The 27,095-nt window shown below is 47.4% G+C and overlaps 1 protein-coding gene and 1 pseudogene across 4 annotated transcripts in view; both read right to left on the bottom strand.

The window, feature by feature from the left end:
* LOC144104145 (uncharacterized) overlaps nucleotides 1-27,095 on the bottom strand; it is a 126,348-nt gene that overhangs the window by 6,623 nt on the left and 92,630 nt on the right. For all 4 annotated transcript variants that reach the window (XM_077636981.1, XM_077636980.1, XM_077636979.1 and 1 more), the window contains 4 exons: nucleotides 15,936-16,071; nucleotides 4,703-4,871; nucleotides 2,463-2,660; nucleotides 516-766 (listed from right to left, as the gene is read on the bottom strand). In XM_077636981.1, coding sequence (XP_077493107.1) covers nucleotides 516-766; nucleotides 2,463-2,660; nucleotides 4,703-4,871; nucleotides 15,936-16,071 — 754 coding nt within the window. The remainder of the gene's footprint in view (nucleotides 1-515; nucleotides 767-2,462; nucleotides 2,661-4,702; nucleotides 4,872-15,935; nucleotides 16,072-27,095) is intronic.
* On the bottom strand, nucleotides 10,571-11,196 carry LOC144103224 (eukaryotic translation initiation factor 4E-1A pseudogene; annotated as a pseudogene).

Raw genomic sequence — 27,095 nt, 5'->3', positions numbered from 1 at the left:
CATAGAAATTTCAGACTAATGTTTATAGACAGTCTATAGACTTGGCAAAGAAACTTTTTGTAACAGATGCTTCTAGCCACGGTGAGGAAGTGGTGTGAGCCAACGTTCCCCTGTACTTCGAAACCTATAGAAAGCGGACCTGGACAAAGGGCTGTTCAAAAAATTTAGGGGAGCACTTTGTTGACCTAAAGTGCGGTGAGGCGGAAGCCTTTAGCGCGGTGTTGCTGCTTGTGTCACTGATGTGTAGTTAATATGTTAAGTACTTGCGTTCGCCCGCGTTCTGAGACTCCACTGAAGCGAGCGCTAGGTGGAAGTTAGCGAACTACGCCGGTGGCGCCGCCTAGTGCATGCGCAGTGAACTACCAATTGCGCAACATAGCCTCCGAGACCACCCGCAGCGCTAGCGCCGTGGGTAATCTCGGAGGCCATAGTCGCAAGAGCGTAATGGACGGACGGACAAAGCATGAGCCATTAAAGGCTTTCGCCTTAATAATTCGGACCTTAGTGACTCTCACCTATGGTAGCGTAGGCCACTGCCAATGGGAACCGGCTGCGTTGTTTCATGTCGTTCTGGATGGTGGGGAACATGGCCGCGCCGCCGTAGGAGAACATGATGGTGCCGAAACCGCGGAAGTAGCCCGTCACGGAAATGCTCGGTGGAGCCCGTGGCCAGGCTGCCGTACCGTTGCTCATGCGGATGCAGCACACCACCACGATGATGACGAACGCCACCGCGGTCGCGCCCATGGCGCCGAACGCGGCGAACCTGCGCAGTCCGGTTAGCGCCATCGTGAATTCCAAGTGTGTTTATTAACGGCCTACGGTGTCAGACCTGAGTAAGAGTCATGAGCAGCTAACGCCGCAAACAACAAATAATCATAAATAAAGATACAAGAGCAAATTACACTGGAATCTTGATAACAACTAATGGTAACCAAAAATTTGTTCGAGTTGCACTTTGTTCATATTACGGGGAGTGTGACTTCAGAACCAGGGCCTGAGTTTCGAATAAACCGGAAACTCTGATAAGGCGAATTGAAGTTAAGCAGGTCTCTTTTTATTCACATAGGACTGCTGCACTTATCGGGTACTTGTCCGGTGAGCAACCTCCCCTCACCCCTTTTTTTTTACCCCGTTCGCGCCTGTTCTGTGTAATGTGTGGTTTATCGGTCCCCGTTTTTACAGCCGTGACAGTATTAGGCACTTACTCGGCAATCGCTTACTCGGAGTCTCGACGTCCTAATCCGTCAAAACCTAAATCCACTAGTTTCACTTATCCCTGAGCCCAATTAACGCTTCCCAGCCGCCCGTCAGCCTTCAATAACATGCTGGCCTTAAAGTTGGCGTTTTAGACGATGTGTCCCCCGGGTAACGTGGCTGAGTTTGTTTTCAGTGTATGGGCATCTCTTGGGGCCAGAATACCAGCGCTTATAGAACACCGTATTTAGAAATATAGGCGCCCTGCGGAGCCATTATGACTTAAGAGAACTGCCTTCCATGTAGGACAGTCAACGCTGTCTCGTTTCAGCGGCTCAGTTTGCGAGCAAGTGCAGAGCACGCGGCAGCATTTGAGGCTGCACCAAAAGACTGTGCGATTCGCATAAACTCACAACTGATTAAACGCCGCCTAGATAACGTGTAAGGTATGTCAGGCTTCACTATGCACATTTGTCAAGACGTTTTAAACAGATATCAGCTTCGAAATGACGTCGAATACTTTCATTATCCACTTCTAATATGTACTTGCCAGCTGTTCTTCAATGACCACATTCATGGGCGCGGTGTTCAACGAGAAAACTATATTTAAGTTACGTTTACACTTGTTTCTATGGTTCCGTGCTTCCGCCCAGCTCGCCCATCAGCAGGTAACTGCGGCCCGCGCGTGTAGGGCTAATTTGAAAAAAACGTCTGCTTGGAAAGGAAGTTCAATATTTTAAATGGTATTCTGTCCTAAGTTGTACTCGGCACCTGTTAAAAAAAGGACGACCTCATAGATAGACGGAAAAGTCAAAAAGCGTAAGTTGAGAACTTTTCTTCACATGCAATCCTACAGACCTCCTTTTTTTCTTCTTCTTTTTAACCCTCTTCCTGTGATAGTAGCGCCACCGCATCTTGCTTACAGCCGCCGCGGTGGCTCAGTGGTTATGGCGCTCGGCTGCTGGCCCGAAGGACGCGGGTTCGATTCCGGCCGCGGCGGTCGAATTTCGATGGAGGCGAAATTCTAGAGGCCCGTGTGCTCTGCGATGTCAGTGCACGTGAAAGAACCCCAGGTGGTCAAAATTTCCGGAGCCCTTCACTACGGCGTCTCTCATAGCCTGAGTCGCTTTGGCACGTTGAACCCCCACAAACCCACAAACCAACCAACCAGCATCTTGCTTACGTCACAGATGAATGTTGGCCTATGAAATGCGGGTACATGTAAAAATTGCGTTGCGTTGGATGTCCGAGCCAGTGCTTCTCACCCGAAGTCCTTGGGCGTCCCCAGTTGCATCAGGAGACCCAAGCCCACGGCGATGATGATGAGCCAGTAGCAAAAGTAGAAGGTGACTGTTCCGCCTGAGAACTGCCTCGTCACGTCCATCACGAGCTCTGCGGACAGCAGCAGGAATACTGAGCCGTAGCCGAAGAGGCCCAAGATCTGAATGGCAGACGTTCCCATCCTGCAAATTGTCGAATGAATGAATGAATGAATGAATGAATGAATGAATGAATGAATGAATGAATGAATGAATGAATGAATGAATGAATGAATGAAATGCGGTCGCTACAGCCATGGTTTATACAAGACAAAGCGCAAAAAAGCAACGCAGACGAGAAAAAACGCCCTTTTGTGCCTCGTCTTCTCTGAGCTATATAACTTTCCCCGAAACGTTTCACTTGGTCGTTTTCTGATCTCGCGACCTTTCTAAGCCGCGGTGGACGCATTTCGACTAAGGTGAAAAGCTAAAATCGCCCCTATGCTGTTCGATGTCTTGATCCGGAGTACCCGGGTTCGAACCCGAACGCGGCGGCGGCGTTCCGATGGAGGCGAAACGCAATGGCACCCGTGTGCTGTGCGATGTCAGTGCACGTTAAAGATCCCCAGGTGGTCGAAATTATTCCGGACGCCTCCACTAGGCACCTCTTTGTACCTTTCTTCTCTTAGTGCCTCCTTGATCCCTTTCCTTGCGGCGTGGTTTAGGTGTCCGCCGACATGTGAGACAGATACTGCGCCATTTCCTTTCCCCAAAAACAGATTTTCATTTTATTTTCTTATTTACCAATTTTTGCTGAGAATAATAATTAGATTCAGTCGTCCTCAACGACCCATATATCTATAGCCTGCCTGATAGGCCGCAATCCTATACACAATCGCAACGAACTCTGAGCTGAAATTCCCAGACGTCTGTTACGGGCAATGTGGTGAGCACGTTCGCACCGTTCATCGCCCCGAACGCAGGCCGCAACACAGCTGCAGACGACAGTAATTCCTGAAGTCGTTTTCCTTGAACCATGTCAAGTGCGGCAGGTTCGCGTTCTCTTCGGCGCCCCACAAAGAGCAGAACAGTTAACGGAAAACTTCTTGCTGAAGACATCGAACGCAGGTCACGAACACACGAACGCAAGCAGCCGATCGTTACTTGAGCCAGCCGTATAAGCTTGAGACGAAACGTGCTCGGAAAGCCCAATAAGAGCGCTAGTGATTAAAAAATAAATCCTGCGCAAGTAAATCCGGCTTACCGCTCTTATAGATGAACGGATACTTCACACCTGACTTGGTTCGACCCGTCTTTTTTTCGACGTTCTCTGTTTTCTTTTTTTCACTTTTTGTTTTTGGCCTCGAAGAAACCTTGACGCGATGAAGAGGGAAAAAGTTGGAAGCCCTGGCAAAGTCGCGAAGCTTTTGGATGCTTTTCAACGATCAATCTTTCCGCCCCGCAGACCGGTTACGTCTCGACCACGCCTCGCGTCTATACAACGCCAGGGTGACGCCAGGGTGCGTCAACCGGGGCAGAAGATTATAATGAAATAGAAAGAGGCAAAAAAAGTTTCTGATGCCTTACAGGCATGTTGTCTTTATTTTTGTTCACGACATCCTGCCTATATGTCTATTTCACCTGCTGCGTTTCATGCGTGCTCGTTTGAGAAAAGTAAAAAGCTATGACGCCACGTCATAGTTTATTTACCTCTGCCCGTAATGGCGATTTTATGCACGCCTAATATTTTTGGGAAAAGGTTACCTTGACCATAAAATATTTTCCTAGACACAATATTTATCGAGTTGATGGGATGTTTGCTTAACCTACCAGAAAATAGAGTGTAATTGCCAGCCACGTGGTAAAAAAATCACTATTTCACTGCACGCTTGGCTACAACACACGCTCGATGAACGCGGTAACGTATCTACCGCTTATCGCCAGCTCAATATCCGGCTATCTTAGACGTGACTGAAGTCATAGTAAATCCGGTTGGCATTTGGGGGGGGGTCACATGCAAACGCAATCGCATTTTCCTGAATAGTATCGACAGCAAGGCCCTCAAGTTTCCTTCCCTACTCTTTCGAGTTTTGTACATGAACGTAAGAAGTGGTTAAGTGTGAGCTGATCTCCGCATCCTTTACAAGTAGTTTTTATTGTTTGTTTCATGAGAGAGAGAATTGTGGACACCGTGATTGGTGTCGAAAAGGGAGGTGGCAATGAGGTCAAGCCTCAGGGATGCTTACCTGGCCCATTTTCCGTATGCTTTGAACGCGATGGATGGGTAAGGGTCACGCACGTGACCCCTGTACTCCTCCCAGCGTTCCTCGAGGATTGTCCAGCAGGCACCCAGCTTCCAGCCGCAGAAGCCGGAGGCCAACGCCGAGGCCACGATGAGGAAGATGCCCGACCATCCTGCATTACGACACGCCAGGGATTGTGAGTTCAGGGCGAGAAGAGTTGGCTATGTAGTTATAATTGGTTTTGGGGGAAAAGGAAATGGCACAGTATCTGTCTCACATATCGTTGGACACCTGAACCGCGCCGTAAGCGAAAGGGTAAAGGAGGGAGTGAAAGAAGAAAGAGGTGCCGTAGTGGAGGGCTCCGGAATAATCTCCACCACCACTTGGGGTTCTTTAACGTGCACTGACGTCGCACAGCACACGGGCGCCTTAGCGTTTTTCCTCCATAAAAACGCAGCCGCCACGGTCGGGTTCGAACCCGGGAACTCGAAAATTGTTGGCTGCAGTTAATAATATTATTAATTGGTTTTTGGGGAAAGAAAAGAGCGCAGTATCTGTCTCACATATCGTTGGACACATGAACCGCGCCGTAAGGGAAGGGTTAAAGGAGGGAGTGAAAGAAAGGAAGAAAGAGGTGCCGTAGTGGAGGGCTCCGGAATAATTTCGGCCCCCTGGGGTTCTTTAACGTTACTGACATCGCGCAGCACACGGGCGCCTTAGCGTTTTGCCTCCATAAAAACGCAGCCACCGCGGACGAGTTTGAGCTGCAGTTCCTAAAATGATAAGCGAACAAGCCATTCGAGGGAGTCAGTTCTAAAGCGCAGTTGATGTTCACCTCGCAGGCACCAACTGCCTTCATGAAATGAAATACGCGGTAAACGCCCCACTGCTGGCTGCACATCTCAACCGCGCCCTGAGAGAAGGGAGGAAGGTTGGAATAAAAGAGGAAACAGAGAGAGAGAGAAAGGTGCCATAGTGGAGAGTTAATAATAATAATAATAATAATAATAATAATTGGTTTTTGGGGAAAGGAAATGGCGCAGTATCTGTCTCATATATCGTTGGACACCTGAACCGCGCCGTAAGGGAACGGATAAGGGAGGGAGTGAAAGAAGAAAGGAAGAAAGGATTGCCGTAGTGGAGGGCTCCGGAATAATTTCGACCACCTGGGGATCTTTAACGTGCACTGACATCGCACAGCACACGGGCGCCTTAGCGTTTTTCCTCCATAAAAACGCAGCCGCCGCGGTCGGGTTCGAACCCGGGAACTCCGGGTCAGTAGTCCGAAGCAATTTCGACCACACGGGGCCTCTTTCAGTTACTGCGCCATTTCCTTTCCTCAAAAACCATTTTTCGTATCAAAATTGTAATGCAAGGTGGTGGTGGTGAAAATTTTAATGAACACCGGGGAGTTTAGGACACGCAGGAGCTTGGGCCCCCGCACGGCCCCACTGCACTCAAACACACATGTCAAAGAGACTCATGACGTTGGCAGTCCTGCCTGTGGCAATGGCTTGCTTGGCCGAGTCCTCGGAGCGCAGTAGGGTCTCCCAAGCCTCCCAAGTGGTAAGGTGCTCCAGGCCCCGCGGAGGAGGATACCATTTTTTTTGGGGGGGGGGGGGGGGGGCGTCAACGTACCTAGGGACAGTAATGCTTCCGCATTCCCACTCCTAAACAGTCTTAAGCGCTTCTGCCGAATTTCCAGTGGTGTTGGTTCGTTCTTTAGGGAAAGGAAATGGCGAAGTATCTGTCTCACATATCGGCGGACACCTGCACCGCGCCGTAAGGAAAGGGATAAAGGAGGGAGTGAAAGAAGTAAGGAATAAAGGCGCAGAGCTCGCATTTTTGTCCCATTACTACGGCTTATATATAGTGTGCTCGCTAAAATCAAAGCGCGTGGGATTGGAATCCCAGTGGTGTTCATGTTTCAGTTCTCCTGTTATCGTTTCATTTGACACTCATTGTGCACATTTGTGTAGTTTGTGCGCGAACAGTTTCAGAGTTTGATGGTGCTGCAATGTTGCTGTGCTTTCGAGTACGATGTTATCTTCCGGTCACAAATCTTTATAGTCTCATTAGGCCTTGATGTCTTACTGACGGAGAAAAGCATTTAACATCAGCATTCGATGTTTTAAGTGTTCATCGCATCCGATGTTTTCTGTTCGAGCACAAATATTTATATATACAGCGGTTGCACTCCAACGAACAGCATCCAGACTGCACTCCGTACAAAGCCACGTACATGTACTTGTGCGGAAAAAAAAATAATTCTTTCCTGCTTGCAAAAAAATATATCTGCTTCCAATCTCTGAACCGCCTTGAGAGGGTCTATTTTCAGTTCCTTTCCTTCTCTTATCTGCCTCTTTCACCAACAAAATGGAATGCTCCTACAGGTGTAGCATGAGGAAAAGGAGATAAAACGGGGGCGCGGCGCGAGCCCTTAGGCAGGTGAGACAAGCTATTAATCATGATATTCCGTGTAGTACTGCGGTTTTACCCTGTCGGAGCTACAGAGTAGCCTTTGCTAAGTGAAACTATCTTAAAAAGAATCATGGCAGCGTCTAGGCATACCAAGCATTCATAGCGCTAACAGAGATCGATGGTAGAGAAATTGATTCAAGGCTATTTAAGGGAGATAGTGGGGACTGGCTTTAGGGGCCAGCCTATTACAAATTCTAGGTGAGGTCTCTAGTCCGGGACCCCTGCGGCTTCAGCGGCAGCTCGGGTCCTAGCGATGTGAGGCGGCGTTTCCTAATGTTGGGCTCTCAGTAAGTTTCATTCATTAATTTATTCATTCATTCATTCATTCCATAAACCTGTTTCTCGGCATGTTCGTTCAGCATGCGGGCGTGAATGCTGGTAGCAGTAGTAAGTGGATATATAACTACTGGGGACGCTGAAGTACCCTTAAGAGTCTAATGCGACAGCGTTGATTACTATGCGTTGTAAGGTGGTCGTATTAAGTCCCTATATTCCCGCACTGGGCAAAAGGGCAAGGAGTAGCGCACCCGGCTCATGACTCAAAGGTCAGCTATTCGAGTAATAATAATAATTGCTTTTGGGGGGGAAAGGAAATGGCGCAGTATCTGTCTCATATATCGTTGGACACCTGAACCGCGCCGTAAGGGAAGGGATAAGAGAGGGAGTGAAAGAAGAAAGGAAGAATTAGGTACCGTAGTGGAGGGCTCCGGAATAATTTCGACCACCTGGGGATCTTTAACGTGCACTGACATCGCACAGCACACGGGCGCCTTAGCGTTTTTCCTCCATAAAAACGCAGCCGCCGCGGTCGGGTTCGAACCCGGAAACTCCGGATCGCGAGCAAATTCACCAAGCTCTACAAGGAACACTGACTGCAAGGAGACACCACAAAGCGCTGTTCGACCATTCCCAACTCGACCGCTTTTCTTTTCGGTGCAGTTCCTTTTCTTTCTTCAGGGGTACTACGCAGTGTTGGCGGAATCAAGTCACAACCCTGTAGACCAGTGAGGAATTGTGTAGTGATGTCGTCACTTTGGTGGTGCTTGATGTATCCACGCGAGGTCAGATGGTTTGTCGCGTCACGACCCCGTCGAAGAATGAGGCTTTCATGACGAAGCCAGATTTTTCGTCGGACAGGGCCTCCAACGCTCTGGCGTTCAAGAAAGGGAGAGACAAGTTCACTTCCTTCTTCACTGGCTCCCCCTGGGCCGCTACCATTGCAACTTGCGGGTAAGGAAGGGTGGAACTTGGAAATTCGAAATTGGTTTTTGGGGAAAGGAAATGGCGCAGTATCTGTCTCGCATATCGGCGGTCACCTGAACCGCGTCGGAAGGGAAGCGCGTGAAAGGAGAAAGGAAGAAAGAGGTGCCGTAACGGAGGTCTCCGGAATTTTTTCGACCCGCCGCGTTGGCTCAGTGGTTAGAACGTTCGGCTACTGATCCGGACTACCTGGTTTCCAACCTGACCGCGGCGGCAGCATTTCGATGGAGACGAAACGCAAAGGTGCCCTGTACTGTGCGATGTCAGTGCACGTTAAAAGATCCCCAGATGGTCGAAATTATTCCAGGGCACTCCACTACGGCACCTCTTTCTTCCTTTCTTTTTCACTCCCCCTTAATTCCTTCCCTTACGACGCGGCTCAGGTGTCCATCGAGATGCGAGAGAAATACTGCGCCATTTCCTTTCTGCAAAAACCAATTTTCAATGACGTGAGCTGCGCGTAGCAGCCAGAAACTGTGACGGAGCTTCCTTGCCGGACATGCGTTCGTCCACCTTACGCTTGCCCAATGCGCATGACACGCCGAGCTTAACGGCGTCTCGGCGACAAAGAACGATGACGCATAATCCCCGCCAAAAATTGGAGGACGCTTAAGCTTCACCTTTAAGAGTGGAACGCGACAATGTGTTGCAGCACTGCCAGGGAGTCCACGGAACGCCATCCCCCGTTCGGCGGTACGCCATGCCCGTTAGACAAATCGCTCTGCTACGTACGGTGAAACGGACACGCGGAGAGGCTTTGCCAGGCGCATTGCAGAAATGCGCGGGACTTATGTTGCAGTCGTAGTTCGTCGGCACATCGTTCTCGACAAACCCGATGTTGCGAACGCCAGCATAGCTTCCGCGCCGAACGAACGGACAGCAAGCCGCAAGCTTCGTGGTGAACGCGCTTTAGATGTGCGCTGCGTAGTCCGCCGCTCACAGCGTGATTCCTGCGTGCCCGCACGACCCCACTGGGCCCAAGCGGGACGAGCGGGGGGCGCTGCCGTCGCGCGCTATCTGTTGGGACAGTGGCGTACATTGCGAGAAGGAGGAGGAAGGAAGTGAGGGATTTTATGCTCACGGCCAACGCCGCCGACGCCGACACCGGCTTTTCTGCGACACGGGGCCTTCAAAGAAACGCAGGTGGTCAGAATTTTCCGTAGCCCTTAACTACAGCAACCCTCACAACCTGAGTCGCTTCGAGACACTAAAGCCCATCAAACCGAACCATTTTTCACTATCTGGTCAGGCGACGCATCAGTGGTACCTTGGTCCCTCTTGTCTCGAGCGCTTCCGCACGGTCCCAAACGTATAACAAGCGAGAACATTTGATATCTGCCAAATTAAATGCCCGATCGTTTTGCAGAACTGAAATACGCCAGTCCCGGAAGTCTAAGCCGCGCTATGCCTGGAGAAAACGTTCTCTGGCGCTGGTGTAGAGCGGCCATCGAGGCATCCTGTTTAAGACCACGAGACGCTGGTTCTCAAAAACGTGCTGTTCTCACGCGCGGATACGCCGGCAACCAGTATCTAGAAGCCGGCGAGGCTCACGCCAGCAGATTTTAATGCAGTGCTACAGAACATTGTCCCCGCGTGCACTAAAATAGAGCCTCGACAAACACAATACCCGACTCGGAGACGCTGGGTACTAGATAGGCCTGCCGCACGTTGTGGAAAGAACCGGTCTACGGACGCTACGCGCACCGAGCGATAGAACGCTACCAGAGACGCAGAACTCGTCTACAGGTCGCTAAAAATTTGGGGCGCCTTATTGTTATTGAATGCCGCCTAGCGCAGTTTTTCCGAAAGGTATTCTCTAGACCTGAGATAGAAATATTCTATTCTTTACTTTGCATTTGATTTCAAATGGAGTGGCAATTGATGCAAGTTAGGGTGTTGTAGATCGCTAGGCAATGAGACAACTACTGAAGCAAGAAGAAAAAATGCATCTATTTCAGAAAATTTTTGAAACAAAACCATGCTCGCACATGTTTCCTAATACGCGATCACCTTCTCAGCATAGCGCCCTGTTATATATACCCTTACTGCAAGTTTTTTTTTTTTCGAAGGCGAACGATGTCCACTTGCTCGTCCTTTGCAGCATCTTGTTTCGCTTCTGCCGAGATGCTCTCAAACTACGTATCTAGCCCTCGTCGAGGAGCCGATTTTGGCCTGCGTGTCAGAATGGGCCTGGTAATGAACAAGGCTCCTTGGATGCATGTTTAACCTCTTCTTCAAGGTCCTTCCGATCTGGATGTTCCAGTCCGCACTGCGATAGTCCGCCGTCCACACAGAAACCCTGTCAATCTTGGTTCGGATCTGAACCACATCTCCACATACGTCGGCGCCGAGTTCGTCAAGCACACCAGAATTTCGAGCCAGTAGGTGTCCACTTCCGTCGCCGCCTGGTCCTTGCCCAGGTAGATGAGCCAACGACCACCTTGCCTGTTACGGCTATCTTCCCACATGGGCTTGATGCCGTACTTGAAGATGGAGTAGTCACATCCTTGAGCTATATTGCTGGGAAGTTCGAGGCGATTGTACAGGGCCCAAAAATCTTCCACCGTGTCGAATGAAGAGATCTCCAAAAGGTTTTCTTCCCAACTGCGGTTCCTGTCGTTCCTCTAGTACCAGAGGCCCCACCGATGTTCTAGGGGGTGCTTCAACGGCACCTCAAGCAATGCATTCGTTCTAGCCTGTTTGGATGCCGCAGGCTGTCTCAGGTCCCCCTCGGAACGCTTATTTTCGACTGACATCCTGAGCAATATCTGTTCCGGCGGCTTCGTTAAGACGAAACGCCACGCGAACTAGCGACACGGTGTACGTGCTTAGCGATATTTCAAAACTGTTTACGAGAAATGCAACGTCGTGCTTCCGCTGTGCCGGACTGTGGCAGACTGACAGAACGATAGACAGATAGATTGTTGCCAGGAAGAAAGAAAAGGAAAGTGCACAGGCCTGCTCACTGGCTCAAGACGAGCCACAATCCCTACCACGTGCAGATAGCAGGTAAGTTGAAAGATCGGATAGAAAGACAGGATAGTAAAGACGCGCTAAAGACAAGGCCGATCCCGGAGGTAGTGCAATACCGGGCCAACCGGTGGCGGGAGTGAAGCATCCTTCAAACTCTCCGCCACATTTTCAAAAATAAGTCCAATTGGACCCGTAAAAGATACTCTACGGGGGGATCAACCTGACAGAACGCAGCACCACCTCCTCTATATACAGCCTTTCGTCGGGCTATCCCAGCAAGCATTGCAACCACGCGGTACAGCTTGGGAAAGAAGCGCGGTCCACGGTACGCGTCCATACAGCAGACAAACGAGCAGAGTATAGCGTCCCAACGCTCGAACACGGAGACGCCTCCAATGCAAGCACTGCACTTTCCTCTGAGTCAGTGTCCCTGACACACATACAAGGCTACAAACGCGTTATATTAAAGCGCAGTAAAGCGCTTACTTTCAACAAAATTACAACTTGAGGAAGAGAAAGGCGCAGTATCTGTCTCACATCGGCGAACACCTGAACCCCACCGTAAGGAAAGGGATAAAGGAGGGAGTGAAAGAAGAAAGAAAGAAAGAAAGAAAGAAAGAAAGAAAGAAAGAAAGAAAGAAAGAAAGAAAGAAAGAAAGAAAGAAAGAAAGAAAGAGGTGCCGTAGTGGAAGGCAGCGGAATAATTTCAACCACCTGGGAATATTTACTGTGCCTGACCGCGCAGCACACGGGCGGCTTAGCGTTTAGTCTCCATCGAAACGCGGCCGCCCAATAATAATAATAATAATAATTGGTTCTGGGGAAAAGGAAATGGCACAGTATCTGTCTCATATATCGTTGGACACCTGAACCGCGCCGTAAAGGAAGGGATAAAGAAGGGCGTGAAAGAAGAAAGGAAGAAAGAGGTGCCGTAGTGGAGGGCTCCGGAATAATTTCGACCGCCTGGGGATCTTTAACGTGCACTGACATCGCACAGCACACGGGCGCCTTAGCGTTTTCCCTTCATAAAAACGCAGCCGCCGCGGTCGGGTTCGAACCCGGGAACTCCGGATCAGTAAGCGAGCGCCCTAACCACTGAGCCACCACGGTGGGTCCGGCCGCCCAGGAAAGTCGATTTTTAGGAAATATTAAAAAAAGGAAACAGTTCTTCATTTTAGTCCCCTAATTCCTCTTCTCCAGTGCTGGGTAGCCAACCAGAACCCCTTTCTGGTTAACATCCCTGCCTTTCCCTCCTCCGCCGCGGTGGCTCAGTGGTTAGGGCGCTCGCCTACTGATCCGGAGTTCCCGGGTTCGAACCCGACCGCGGCGGCTGCGCATTTATGGAGGCAAAACGGATAGGCGCCCCTGTACTATGCGATTACAGTGCATGTTAAAGATCCCCAGGTGGTCGAAATTATTCCGGAGCCCTCCACTACCGCACCTCTTTCTTCCTTTCTTCTATCACTCCCACTTTTATCCCTTCCCTTATGGCGCGGTTCAGGTGTCCGCCGATATAGGAGTCAGATACTGCACCATTTCCTTTCCCCAAAAACCAATTATTTAGGAAATAGAAACTGCCTCACACCTCGGTGGACACCTCAACTGCGCTGTGATGGAAGGAATCAAAGAAAAGAACAAAGAGCAGTAGCAGTAGTGGAAGGCTCCGGAATAATTTCGACCACTTGGGGATCTCCGCAACCCACTTACATTGCACAGCCCACAGGGGCCTCTTGCGCTTCGCCTCCATCGAACCACTGCCGCCGCGGCCAGGATTGAACCCGGGTCCTGCGATCTCATTAGCTGAGCGTATTAAGTACAACTATGCGCATATACCTGAAGGGGCATATGAGTTTCACACGGCTATGGGATTCTGAGCGGCGCACGCGGTGATTGCGACGCGCGTCAGTTCTTTCCGATTTTTCCTCTCTGGTGTATATTTTCTCTGCACGCGGCAGCAGGTGTGGTCAATTTTGTTTTTACCTCGAAGGTGATTGCCTCTACCGTCCAAGGAAATTTTCCGGCTGCGTTTTTAGGAGGCACAACGCTAAGGCGCCCGTATGCTGTGCGATGTCAGTGCACGTTAAAGATCCCCGGGTGGTCGAAATTATTCCGGAGCCCTCCACTACGGCACCTCTCTCTTCCTTTCTTCTTTCACTCCCTCCTTTATCCCTTCCCTTACGGCGCGGTTCACGTGTCCGCCGATATATGAGACACATGCTGCGCCATTTCCTTTCCCCGAAAACCAATAATTAATTAATTGTCGTCGTCAGCAAAAAACGCCAGGCTAAAGAAAAACCAGAAAGCAAGCATCAAAGCCACATGAAGAATGATAAGGCGCGTGAGGACAATGGAAACACCGTCCGACCTGTTCCAGTAAACATTAGGTTAGCAGCTGCTCCGATAGGTTTTGACTTGATTCGAAGCCCTCGTGTGAAGTGCGAACCGCATTATGTATGATAACGGCGGCGGCATAACTGGCTAAAAATAATAAAAAGTGGAAAAAAACAATTTAAAAAAAGTGGAGGACGCCTAAGCTTTGTCTTTGAGAGCGGTGTGCGACAGCACGTTGCAGCGTTTCCAAGGACTGCGGGGATCGCTATCGTCCGTTCGGTGCGACGTCTTGCCCGTTGGACAATGTAAGGAAAAGAAACATATCTTGCTGGGCACCCAAACCGCGCCCTAAGGCAAGGAAAATGAAATGAACATTTCATTTCCTTGCTAGTAGTGAGTTGCTATTGGCGATGTGGGAAGGCGGGCGCTGTGTCGCCAAACACGAAGGATCAAAAGATTAGAGAACAGTTAATTTTCCTGCCCGATATTCTCAGCACAAAGCTCTTCGTATCGGGGCAGGTTTCCGCCGGTGCCGTCTAAACTCTCCGAGGCGTATGCGCCCCAAGGTTTTCTTTTTGCATGTGGAAGAACGCTTGTTTCTGTGATTTGTTTAATGATTTAAATGATACGGCTGTTATACAGCGCTCGCCTTTTGCGGTCATCTTTCTTTTATACGTCGTTCTCTGCGGTATTTATTTCTTTTTGTTTCAACAAGGCGGCACGAACTTGTCTGTGCAAGCACTTGTACTAAAAAAAAATTATATCCATATCTTGCCAAGAAAAAATTGTCTATAAGATAGCACCAGCTGATTCCGTATATAGTTTGCCTACTCTTTTATGTATTTTTTGTTCCAGGCAGACTTGCTTGTTCTGTTGACCGGTAAGTCACATTCTTTATTACACAATCTTGTATTTGTGCACACGTTATCAAACTGAATAGTTAAAAATTGGTGGGGACTCTTAAGCTGCGTCTAAAGGACATAACGCGACACCGTAAATGAGTTAATGCCTATACACGCGGAATTGGTCATTCTCAACTTAAAATTCATATATCGCTGGGAGTCCTGAAACCCCTCCTCGTTCAATGGTGCAGCGGTTAAGGGGTGCGCCATGCCCTGCGATGGCAGGTGCTGCTACCGGTGGTGTTAGTGCGACCCAATTTGCTGTTCCCGAGCAACCTGTCGCAATCAGTCATTGATTTAACTGCCACCCCTTACAAAGATGGCTCTATTGCCTTCCTATAGAGAGTTATTTTTGTTTGTTCATACTCTATAGACTATCTAAACACAAAAATATACTAAATGTGTATGGCCAGAAATCTATACATTGTCTATAGACCGTCTATAGGATTCGTATTGCCTGTAGACTGTTCTCTAGGCTTTTTCTATAGAGAGTCTATAGACTTTATACACAGGAGTCAATGGACAGTCTATAGACTCTGTAAAGAAATTTTTCGTAAAGGACGTGCAGGGCGGTTAGTTTGCTCACAATCCTGTGGGCAGGTTGTGATGACGCCACAAGGTCGCCTGACCAAGGCTGCTTCTTGGGGGGTGCCGTCTGGGCCACATTATTTATTTATTTATTTATTTATTTATTTATTTATTTATTTATTTATTTATTTATTTATTTATTTATTTATTTATTTATTTATTTATTTATTTATTTTATCCTCAGGGCCAAAGGCATTACAGAGGGGAGTGGGTTAATTAGGATAAACAACAATGAAATAGAATACAGAGAAAATAGGTATTACAAAATAAATTTCCTCCAGAATAAAACAAATAACAACATCCAGAAAACGTAAATAGTATAGAAACAATGTATACAATACAATGGAAGCAGATAAAGCACAGAATCAACTTTCTTCAGAGTAAACAATAATAGCTACAGCGTCATGAAAGATTTTATTATCAGGAATGGCTGTAATATCGGGGGGAAGGCGGTTCCATTCCACAGATGTGCGGGGAAGATATGACTGAAAAGAAGATTTGGTGTGGCATGTTGGGATGCCAACCTTGTGGCGGTGATCGATGCGACGTGAAATGTATTCGGGGGGTGACACGAAATAGTTGTGAAGCACAACGTGATGATATAGCTTGTGAAATAGTGTTATCGCTCACAACGCCGACGATGACGCCGGATTTTCTGGACAATGGAATCCCTAACGCTATCTCGTTGGGTACACACTCACCCGTCAGCACTATGGAGTACGGTAGAGCCAGGATGCCGATTCCGGCCACTCCTCCCACCACGAACACGGTGGCGAGGAACAAGGAGATTCCGTGGGCGGGAACCGTGGGTTCGTCACCATTGTCGGCCTGTTTGATCTGCGCAAGACCAACAACTTAATTTGAGAAAACAAACCCTTTTTTTTTGGTATCGAAACGAGTAAACGTTCAAATTCTTTTGTGATGCACGTACGTTGAGGTTGTGGCATGCCGTGTCATAACTTAAGTTGCACATGGTGACAAGAATTCAACGACGGCCCCGCCATCAACCAAATACTTCACACGCAAAAACTGAGCGTCGTAAGCCAGATCAGAAAGGTAAATGAGGAACAACACTCCTATCCTAAGAATAAACCTTCGTACGATCCAAACTCGAATACGCATGCGCAATCTGATGTCCACATGAGACTTATCAACTCTTTAGAACCTGTGCAGAACCGCGCCGCTCGCTTTATATCTTAAAAATACGACTACAAAATAAGTATCAGCAGTATAAAATCATCACTGGATCTCCCCTCATTGGTCTTTCGCCGCAAGATATCACGACATGCCTCTTTCACAAGATATTCTATCATTTCACTTATCTGCGCCAATCTTTTCTTCATCCATTCAATAGCTTAAATAGCTTAAGTATACAGCGCCTGCATGGATCAACATCTGCTTTTAATAAATCATTTCTACCAATCGCAATACAGGAATGGAATGAGTTGTCAGATTCTACTGTCATGGAAAGTGACCCTGTCAAATTCAAAGACCGGTTACTGTCTTTGTTTGAACATTGAATTTGTCTATATTTCTTTTCTCGCCCATAGTTTGATGTGCTTGAGCCACTCGTTTGTAAATCCCTTTCTCTACTGAATTCATTTTTTTTGTAACTGTTTTAATTCTGTTCTCATTTGATGTTACTGATTGTATTCGTTGTCCTAATTGCCCTCGTATATATATATATATATATATATATATATATATATATATATATATATATATATATATATATATATATATATATATATATGTGTGTGTGTGTGTGTGTGTGTGTGTGTGTGTGTGTGTGTGTGTGTGTGTGTGTGTGTGTGTGTGTGTGTGTGTGTGTGTGTGTGTGTGTGTGTGTGTGTGTGTGTGTGTGTGTGTGTGTGTGTGTGTGTGTGTGTGTGTGTGTGTGTGTGTGTGTGTTTTGCTAGATTTGTTTTTTTTTCAACCTCTTTGACTTTGTTCTTGTATTGTCCTACGTACGTCGCCCCCCCCCCCTTATGTAATACCCTGTGAAGGGTCCTTAAGGGATCAATAAATGATGATGATGATGATGAATAAACGTCAGGGTAAATCGCTATCTAATGAAAAGCCTGATTTTCTCATTACCAGCGACTTTCATAGAAACTATCGATAATTTATATTTCATGAGAGGAGCGGGCTCATAACAGATACGAAACTGATATCTCGTAAAACTACAAGTCTTCGTTATATTTTGTCGTGTTCTGCGTGGCAGTGCATTTTTGTTCTTTTTGGCAGTAAAAACAGTCGACGAGGCCACATCAACTCACGCTTCACAAATTAATTGATAATGATGCGACTTGATGTTCGCAAATAATTTTTTTCACCTCCTGACTTTGAGAAGAACAACAAAAAGTTTTTTTTTTCTTTAAATGAATGAACTTTTGCACGTCTTTATTTCTTCCTCCATTGGGGTCTCACTACTCTTGCCGCATGTCGTACTTTTGAATACCTCAGATTAACGTACACGTTAACAATTCACCTCGTTTCTCATAACTAGCTAATTGTCTGACATATAGCAAACCTGCATCTACAAGGAATCCCCACGACTTGAACATTTGTTCCATTCGTGGCCGTACTGGTTTGTCCGATTACAGTATTTTCTTTCCTGGCAGCATCGAAGTACAGAACTCTTTACCAGGAAATGATCGTTCTTTGACATTAGAAGGCCGCTTGCGAGCCTCTTTCTACACATTTCTGTATGATCTCTTTTTTTTCGTTTGTCCCAAACTTGTAATAGCCTCGTTGAGGCTGTAGCACATATCGATTGATTAAAGTAATAAATAAACATCCTTAGATTGCCACATTTGATTAGTAGTACACTGGGGTATCATGGTATCAGACTGTTAAGGAGATGCCTCGCTCGTTTCTTGCTGGAGAGTTCTAATATTGACGCTCTAGAATAAACGACTGCCGACCTTAGCCTTTATTGGTGGTGCCTTGTGTCAAATCTTGCCCGATCACGAAGACCTGTCCATGCCATTGCTTGATCGTCTTATCCTCTTTCATAGCAGGCTTCGATGTAGGAAGATACGGTGTTGAGTATATTAATACATTCGAGTCAAGCGTGATCCTCTTTTTTGTATACTCTAACGGCGCGTAGCGTAAAAAGCTAAACCTCATTTAAACGGAGTTGAGGGTAGTAAATTTTGTTTTTATGGCTCATATTTCACTTCGAACAACGCGACGTTCTCATTAAATGCCATAAATCAGAAAAATTGAATCTCGAATCGATATATGGTTGGATGGTTCAACGATATGCCTTGGAACGTGTAGGAAGCGGCTTTCACCAGTTAATATTGTTGTTTTACGATTCTTTTTATGTCACCTCCTTGTCAGAATATGAGGTTTGAGCAGTCAACACCGGATAATCCATTAATTATCTTTAAGATAAGGATAATTAAGGATCGCTTTCATCACTCTAGGTTACCCGTATTTTTATGGCAGCAATCCTCCAACTGTCCTTCCCTGGTTTCCGCTACTCCACGTCCGCGGGTTTGTTCGCATCTGCGTATCTACCAGAAGATTTTTATTGTGGCGCCATCTGCTGGACAATGCAGGAAAAAACAAGCTTTCCTTTTCTGGCGGCAGATGCCGCCACGGCTCCATTTCTTGGGTGCTTTCAAGCGGGAAATCTAGTCCTCCTGCGATATTTTTGCTATTACCTATGTTCATGAGCGGTAGCTTATCTCTAACGGCATGTTCGCAAACAGCGTCGACCCACTAACTTCAGCCTATCCCTACCTTAAGTGGCATACACGGTGGAAGAATACACCGTGGTGGCATATAAGAAAGCGCCATCTGTAGTACTTCTATGTTACCACTCTGGAGCCCCAGATTCAGCCTCAGTTCTCGCTCCTCTTCCCGACCAGTCTTGCACGTATACCTCGAACTACTTTATATCGCGGTCGTGCTTAGATTTGTCGGGCTCATTAAATAGTACAACAAATGCAAAAGTATAGAAGATGATTGAGGATAAATTCAAGCAGGCCTGCAACAGCAGATTACCGCGTTCTTATGGCCAAAAAGCCACTTTCCCTGAAAACATGGCTTTTATATTTTATATGCGAAGAAAAGGTCAAACAATTAAAGACAGATGTCGCCACCGACAACCTTACCAGATAACTGTTGTGTAAAGAGAGTTCTTTGGGCGCAGATCTCTGCCATTCGTTTTCATATACTGATCATGGAGACCGTTCAAGTCTAGGCATCGCAAGTTTGAATTTAGTGGCGCGAAAACTTTTCAACTCAGTTTTCTCAGAAATAAATGCGTCTTTTAATACCGAATAAAACATCGATATGTCCAGAGCGGCGTAATCGATCTTTATTAAGAACGAAAAATCTCTGGAGTAGACCTCAGTGCGTCATCAAACATGTCTGCACTTGTAGACAATTTTATAATCGTTACAAGCCATAACCACGAGTGTTTGTTGCGCTTTCCTTGGCTGCGTACCCAGCGGCTTGGAGGAATAGAGACTTATAAGTTTTAGTTGTGTTTGCTTTCTTGAGAATGATGCGCAGCATATTACAACACAAAGACGGAAACGTGTATTGCGCCAACGAGCGTAAATTATTTGTAATTTGTTTTTTTTTCGTGCTGTTCCGTTTCCTGTTTCAACACCCGAACGACGGCTGTGACGTACAAGACGAGTTCAGGTCACGTGAAGCATACAAAAACGGCAGCATGCCTGTTTAGTGGCTGCTCTATTCGGTTTAACTCACGCCAGCTCTTACGCAAGCGTGCCCATGGGGTGAAGTGGCAAAAGACTTAAAAGCAGCGATTATAGGGCAGTTTTTGCCTGCGTTACGTGGCCTCGCATTATCTATGGCATCACAGTAATCGTTCTGCTGTTGAAACCGAAACGACGCAAGAAAAATATTCCATTATAAATAATTCAGCTGGCGTAGCATCATTCCACGTCAAGACATATATATAATATTGTCTAGTGCGTCATTCCAAAGCAGAAAACATGGATCCAAAAATTTGGTGTCTCTACTCTCTGCTACAGTCGAACATGGTTCATCTAAACTAAAACATCTAAAATAAACTCATCTTTGAACGCTTTTTTTTTTCTTGAAGCATCTAGTTCACAAACTCTAGGAGAGTATTTTCTGTAAGCCTATGTACTGATTTTGTGTTAAAATGTGACACGTATGACATTTGCATCTCTATTAACGCCTATGCTTTGCATATCAATGAGAAAAGTTTGTATCTGTGGTCCTGAATTTCTTGTATTTTATTCTGTTACCTAATGTGTATGGATTCTTTTTTTCTTTTTTCCGTTTGCCCCTGCTGTGTGCCCTTTAGGGGGGCTGGGGCTTCCTCGAGCGAAAATCGTTCGCTTTTTGCCTGAGCCTGCCCGCCTCATAATGATGCAACTAAATCTCTCTTGACTTGACTACGGCTATAAGTATACGGCTTATAACGAAACAATGGATACAACGGAAGTATTACGATTGCACTTGGAATCTCGGCCAACAAGGGCTATAGCGAAGCTACTGCTATTACGAAGTAATCGCCGGACACCCTCAGCTTCCTTATGAAGAGGTTCAACTGTACTCATAATTTAGCTCTTGAACAGCGTAACCATCCACGTTACAGCGCATAATAATAATACTAATTATAATAATTATAATAATAATTGGTTTTGGGGGAAAGGAAAAGGCGCAGTATCTGTCTCATATATCGTTGGACACCTGAACCGCGCCGTAATGCAAGGGATAAAGGAAAGAGTGAAAGGAGAAAGGAAGAGAGAGGTGCCGTAGTGGAGGGCTCCGGAATAATTTCGACCACCTGGGGATCTTTAACGTGCACTGACATCGCACAGCACACGGGCGCCTTAGCGTTTTTCCTCCACAAAAACGCAGCCGCCGCGGTCGGGTTCGAACCCGGGAACTCCGGATCAGTAGCCGAGCGCCCTAACCACTGAGCCACCGCGGCGGGTACAGCGCATAAGCGAGGCTGAATTTACGCGTCGTCGCTTGTTTCGAAATCGCGCCTGACACCATGTGGTCTCCAATGCTGGCTGTGCCAAGTTTGCGTTCCACGTCACCACAGGACGCGAAACCACGTGCGCCTCACCCTCCTCCTCCTTCAAGCACGCCTCCTGACCGCGGGCTATCTCGCCGGGCGCCCCTTATCACGCACACGCCCGCGTCTGGCGTCAGTCACATGAAATCTTAGCGGGTCAGCCCAGATTGCGTGGCTATGCCAGCAGCGTAGCTCCCCGATAGTGGTTCCGAGATGCGTCGCTGCGACAGCGCCGCCCCAGTGTCGCACGAGAGGGAGAATCTATATCGCGCGAGCAGCGCTCGCATTTCACAGACGCTGCCGCTGGCATCATTTGTCACTTCGTGCTCGCAATGCTTGACGAGACGAGGGGGGGGGAATCTGTTTCTGCTTTCAGCGATACAAGTCTGCAGCGCAGGAAGAGGTTTCTCTCGTAGAGGCGATACAAGCCTGCACAGGAAGAAATTTCTCCTGCGGCCTCATTCTACGTCTAATGGTTGTCGTGTCTATACTTTCTCTTGCTCCTGAGATCTAGTTTTTCCGCAGCTACCACGTAGGATACTATTACGAGGGAAAAGATAGTGAGATATGTGGAATGCAATGTTTTGAAGCCGCGTGTGGGCTTCGAGGCACGCCGTGATTGCGGACACGAAGTGCTACAGTGTGAAAATTTGCACTCAGAAAACCTGTCATAGTAGTTACCCAGAGAGGCCTAAGAGCCTAGAGCCGAAGAGCCGAAGAGCCTAAGAGAACAAAAATATAACGACTCGTTAGATACTTACAAGTGGTGGCAAGTATGCGTTTCATACAAACTCTTGCGAACCCTCGTGCTTTTGGCAGAGTACTAGCGAAGACGTATTGGCCGTTAGCAGGCACCAGGTCTAAAAGCAAAGCCAGAAACGCCCCTGGACTTCAACGCGGTCCACCTCAGCCGGTTATGGCATATCAAGCCCTCTCCTAGTGCACTTTCCTAAGCTCTCCAACTGTTTAGTCATTGTGCCTCCTCTGCACGTTCAGTGAGAGGGAGAGAGCACTTATCAACTAGCGCCACATCGCGGGAAAAAGGCAAACATATTTTCGTTGTCGTTTTTCGCCACGAGGCGACGCTTTCCAAAGCTGCGTTCTAGAGAGCATTCTCCACTCATGCCGGCAGCTCGCTACAACGTAAGCCACCGCTACCCATACTTGGCGCCACGTAACGACGAATAAGCGAACAAAGGCGTTCAAAGGGCTCCCATTTCGAAGTAGGCGACGTGATTAGCATTTAAAATGAGGGGGAGAGGGGGGGGGGCAGTGGATAACAATGCTCCACTTGGTATCAAGCCAGGAATCGAGCCTTCTACTTTTCAGTACCATTCATTCATTCATTCATTCCGTGGCAAAGTCGAACAACAAGCCAACGTGGGCCCATTCAGCGCTGTGCAGGCAGCGTTGTCTGTGAGATAAAAGTGTCTGATGAGGAAGAGCACGAAGAAGACTAAAAGAAGGAGATTAGGAAGAACGGCGCGTCTGCTGATACCACGAGGCCGATGTCGGCGACGGTATCACGCGCACGTCTCTGCCTCAGAACAGCGCGTCGGTGTCCGGTGTCGTCTCGCTAGCAAGAAGGCACGGTGCGCTCAGGGGTGCCGAGAAGTAAGATACGCACAGTAGCCGGCAAGCAAAACCGACGCCGCCGACGCCGCGTCCATGTGATACCGAGGTCGGTTGGCCGACTAACGAGACACGCGTCAGGGACGCTCAATGCTAACGACAACACGCGGCGGTGGCAGAACCTTCGGAAACGAAGGCGCCACGCTAGCAAGCAGCGGCGGGAAGCAAAGGCAAAACATCAACAGTGTGAGGAGGCAGCAGTCGACGTAGACATCGCGTACGTCAGCAACCGACACCAGCCGAGAAGCAGCCGACGGAAGCCGAAAAAGAAAGAGCGCTGAAAGCAAGGGCAGCGCGGCGCGCTGGAGTGTTGTGTATCGTCAACAGCACGAATACAAAAGGGGGGACGGAAATAGAAAGAGCTTTGACCGGAGGTTTGGCCTATTCGTTGTGCCCACGCTGCTAAAACTAGCGCTAAACTGCTTTTAAAGTACGGTTTAATACTGGCACTACTACTGACCACCTTAGACTTTTAAACTGTTACAAACGTTTCTTGGCAGGCACTTTCCGTGTTAAATGAATTCTCTGCCAATTTTGCACAATTCTTTTATGATTACTTACAATTCTAAGCTCTCACTGTTAAAAATATCCTTCAACTGCTGCTGAACCGGAGTTATTATTTCCTGCTTTTAAACTACATGAAAACTGATATGCAGCCATCGCTGTTAAATTCATACAAACAGTCGTTGTTACTTCATATCCAGTGCCTGCGCTACAAATGAACCAGTATGAATAAAATTTATTCAATCTGCGCCATTCGCGATCTCTCGTGGAGTGTATTCGGTGGTATTATATTGCTGGGTACAAGTCCCTAAGTTCGATCCTGGCAGCGGTGAATACATTCTGACGGAGTTCAAGACCCCAGAAGTTTCCTGCACTGAGAGTTCGGTACAAAACAACAAACCTCTGATGGTCAAAACAACTTCCGGCCACACACTACGGCGCGCTTCATTGTCACTGCTCATACCTTTGCTTTGGTGCGGATTGAAAAGTGTATATTTCGTCAGCTTACCGATTCACACAAAACTCATGATAACCTGTTCGTTCCTCTTCTATTCACTCCAATTCTCTGCAGAAACCACACCTTTCGTGCTTCTTTTCTTCGGTATTGACTCCAAGGCTCGACAGGACACCCCCCTTCCTTTGGTATAAGCTCCGACACTCCCTGGACCTTTACCTTCCTTTATGTTATAAACCCATTACTCCGCAGGACCCCCACCTTTCGTTGGTATTCACTTGAAACTCTCAGGACCCCACTTTCCTTTGGTTTTCCCTCTGATACCCTGCAGGACTCCCACCTTCCTTTCGAATTCACTTTAATACTCTGCAGGACCCCCGCCTAGCGTTGGTACTAACTTCATTACTCTTACGACCCTAACCTTGCATTCACTCAAATACCGTTCCGGACCCCACCTTCCTTTCGTATTCACTCCAATACCCTGCAGGGCCTCTACCTTCCTTTGGTACTCCCTTCAAAACTCTGAGGACTCCCACCTTCTTTTGGTATTCACTCCGATACCCTGCAGGACCTCCACCTTCCTTTCGTATTCCCTCCAACACTCTGCAGGACACCCTCCTTCCATTGATCACACTCTCTTCAGTACTCTGAGGACCCCCCCCCCCCCCCCCTGTCTTTGGTATTCATTCCGATACCTTGCAGGACCCCCATCTTCGTTTCGTATTCACTCCAGTACTCTGCAGGAACCCCATCTTTCGTTGGTATTCAGTCCAATACTACAGAGGACCGGCACCTTTCCTGTTTTTGCGTGTTAAATGCTGACATGTTTCGGAACTTTACTTATGTCATATGTAACTTCCAGTTTAGTGTGGAAGGTCTAGCTGGCACTTCATTACCATCTAAGTTTTTTGGCCCAAAGTTAGTTGGCACATCCACCATTCACATATCGCCACTTTTTCATAAAAGACAACGAAGAAAGTTAAAAAATTTTTAATGTGGAGGTTACTTTTTTGCAGGATTTCGCATCGTAGAACGAATGTGGAGTTCGTGGTTAAGGGTCATCTTTAACTAGGTATCTAAAGAGAATTGTGTTCATTTATATGATTTGAAGAGCGTGTTTTTCGCGTCCACGCAATTACAGCATGACTCTACGGGCGTTTTATTTTTATTTTTGCTACACCGCTTCGCTTTGTACTCAACGGCAGTTTCGTCGCCGCTTATCAAGAATCAGAGACTGCTCCAGGAATGCTGCGCTCCCTAGGGGTGAAACAATGAACAAGAACAATGCTAGTTGGGAATCACCTCTTGTGCAAACATCTGACGTCTCATACACAGGGTCGTTAAAAGGCGACGCAGACGAGGCAGAGCAAGGTTTCAAGATTAGCCAGGCTCGCGGTCGTCGGCCCCAAGATTACATTCACGTGCGGAAGAATCCTAAGGTGTCGTAGAAAGCAGCGCACACCATTGGCTGCAAGCCCTTAGGCCATAGGGCCAGCTCTTCTGTGGTGTAATCGGACACTTATCACACCCTTGAAGGCCAGAATCTCGGGAGTGCTGAGAAGGACCACTCGTTTTCACATTGTACATATCTGGAACCTAAGGGGTGTCGTAAGTGCTTCACTGTCTGCTCCCAAGGGGACACCGCCAGTGTGAAGGTGTGTAGTTGGGTTTCTGAGGAAAGGAAAAGGGCAGTAACTGTCTGACTCTCGGTGAACACTTCAACCGCCCGTTAGGGGAAGGAAAGAAGAAGAGTGTGAAAGAAGAAAGAGACAGGGCGGATACCATGGTCCTTCTCTCCTTTCCCTCCCCTTTTCTTCCTGCCTGTTTCTTAATTTTACTCTACTTGTTTTTCGATCTGAACTGAAAGTGCCATATGCTCTGACTTACCCATGTTTCTGCGCACTGCACCACATGCCCTTGGTTGTCTTGGACAGGCCCTTATATTTACCATGGCATTGCACCAATAAAGAATTTTATTATTATTATTATTATTATTATTATTATTATTATTATTATTATTATTATTATTATTATTATTATTATTATTATTATTATTATTATTATTATTATTATTATTATTATTATTATTATTATTATTATTATTATTATTATAGAACCGTTACCAGGACTTCGGGAAAGCTCCTAACCAGTGCCGCTAAGCCTAGCTGCATATCACGCTGTGTTCTGCGTCCAATAGGTCATTCATTTTTAATGACGCCACAGATGATGCCAACACCCTATTTTTAATGTTCAAAGCCATGCGCCACATGGTACCAGCGAGGGGAACTAGAAGTGTTTATATCCTGAATTTCTGGTAATGAAGTACGTAGGACCCACACCTGGACTTCTGTCCGATACTTTTCTCTCGACCCTTTCCTGACGACGTGGTTGAGGTGTCCACGCAGACTGAGCCCGTTTCCGCGCCTTTCCATTCCTCATAACTTAACATGCGCTAACACCGTATATCATGGGGTTCGCCTCCCGGGCCTCACGAAGTGGGATCTTATTACAGACAGGGCGGCCAAATTTTGCTGTAGGCGAAATGTAAAAACACGTGCTGCGAGCTGTCACTGCACGTTAAAGACGTACCTTAAGAGGTCTCAATTCATGCGGCGCTCTTTACTGTGTAACTTCTTTCCTTTTCCTTCCCTCCTTCCACTCCCTCTTTCATCCCTTCCTTCACGGCGTGCTTCAAGGGCCAGCCGAGAGTAAGACGATCATTGCCCCTACCCTCTCCGCCTAGTACACTTGCATCTGCGTAGTTCTACACGGCTCAGTACCGAACGCTCTGGCTTAAGAGCTTCTAGCTGAAGCTGTATTAAAGGGCCGATAGTTCTGATAACCAACAATTGGCGCTTCTGTCCATAATTCGTGGTTCTTTCTCATTTCTTTTTAATGTTTACCGAGCAGCATCTTCTTTTCAAACGCGTCAAATTAAGTTCAATAACCCTTTCAAAGGCAATCAGGTGAACACTATACAACAGTGGTCTCAAACACGCGTCCTGTGGGCTGTGTGCGGCTCGCAGCTCCTTAAGGCTTCAGTCATTTTTCCGAACGAGCTTCATTCATCCCTCATCCCCCCTTTTTGAACCCTTTTACTGCGATAGCACTAGCACATGCACTTGGCGAAAAAGTCGGCGTCGTCCGTGTGAAGCCTCTACGAGTGAAGCCAAAACACTCCAGAAGCCCGGGCAGCAGCAGTACGAAAAAGCCACGCCAAAATGGAATTCC

Source organism: Amblyomma americanum, chromosome 9 (assembly GCF_052857255.1).
Source record: "Amblyomma americanum isolate KBUSLIRL-KWMA chromosome 9, ASM5285725v1, whole genome shotgun sequence".
NCBI lineage: Eukaryota > Metazoa > Arthropoda > Arachnida > Ixodida > Ixodidae > Amblyomma > Amblyomma americanum.
This window is presented reverse-complemented; position numbering and strand designations above follow the sequence as displayed.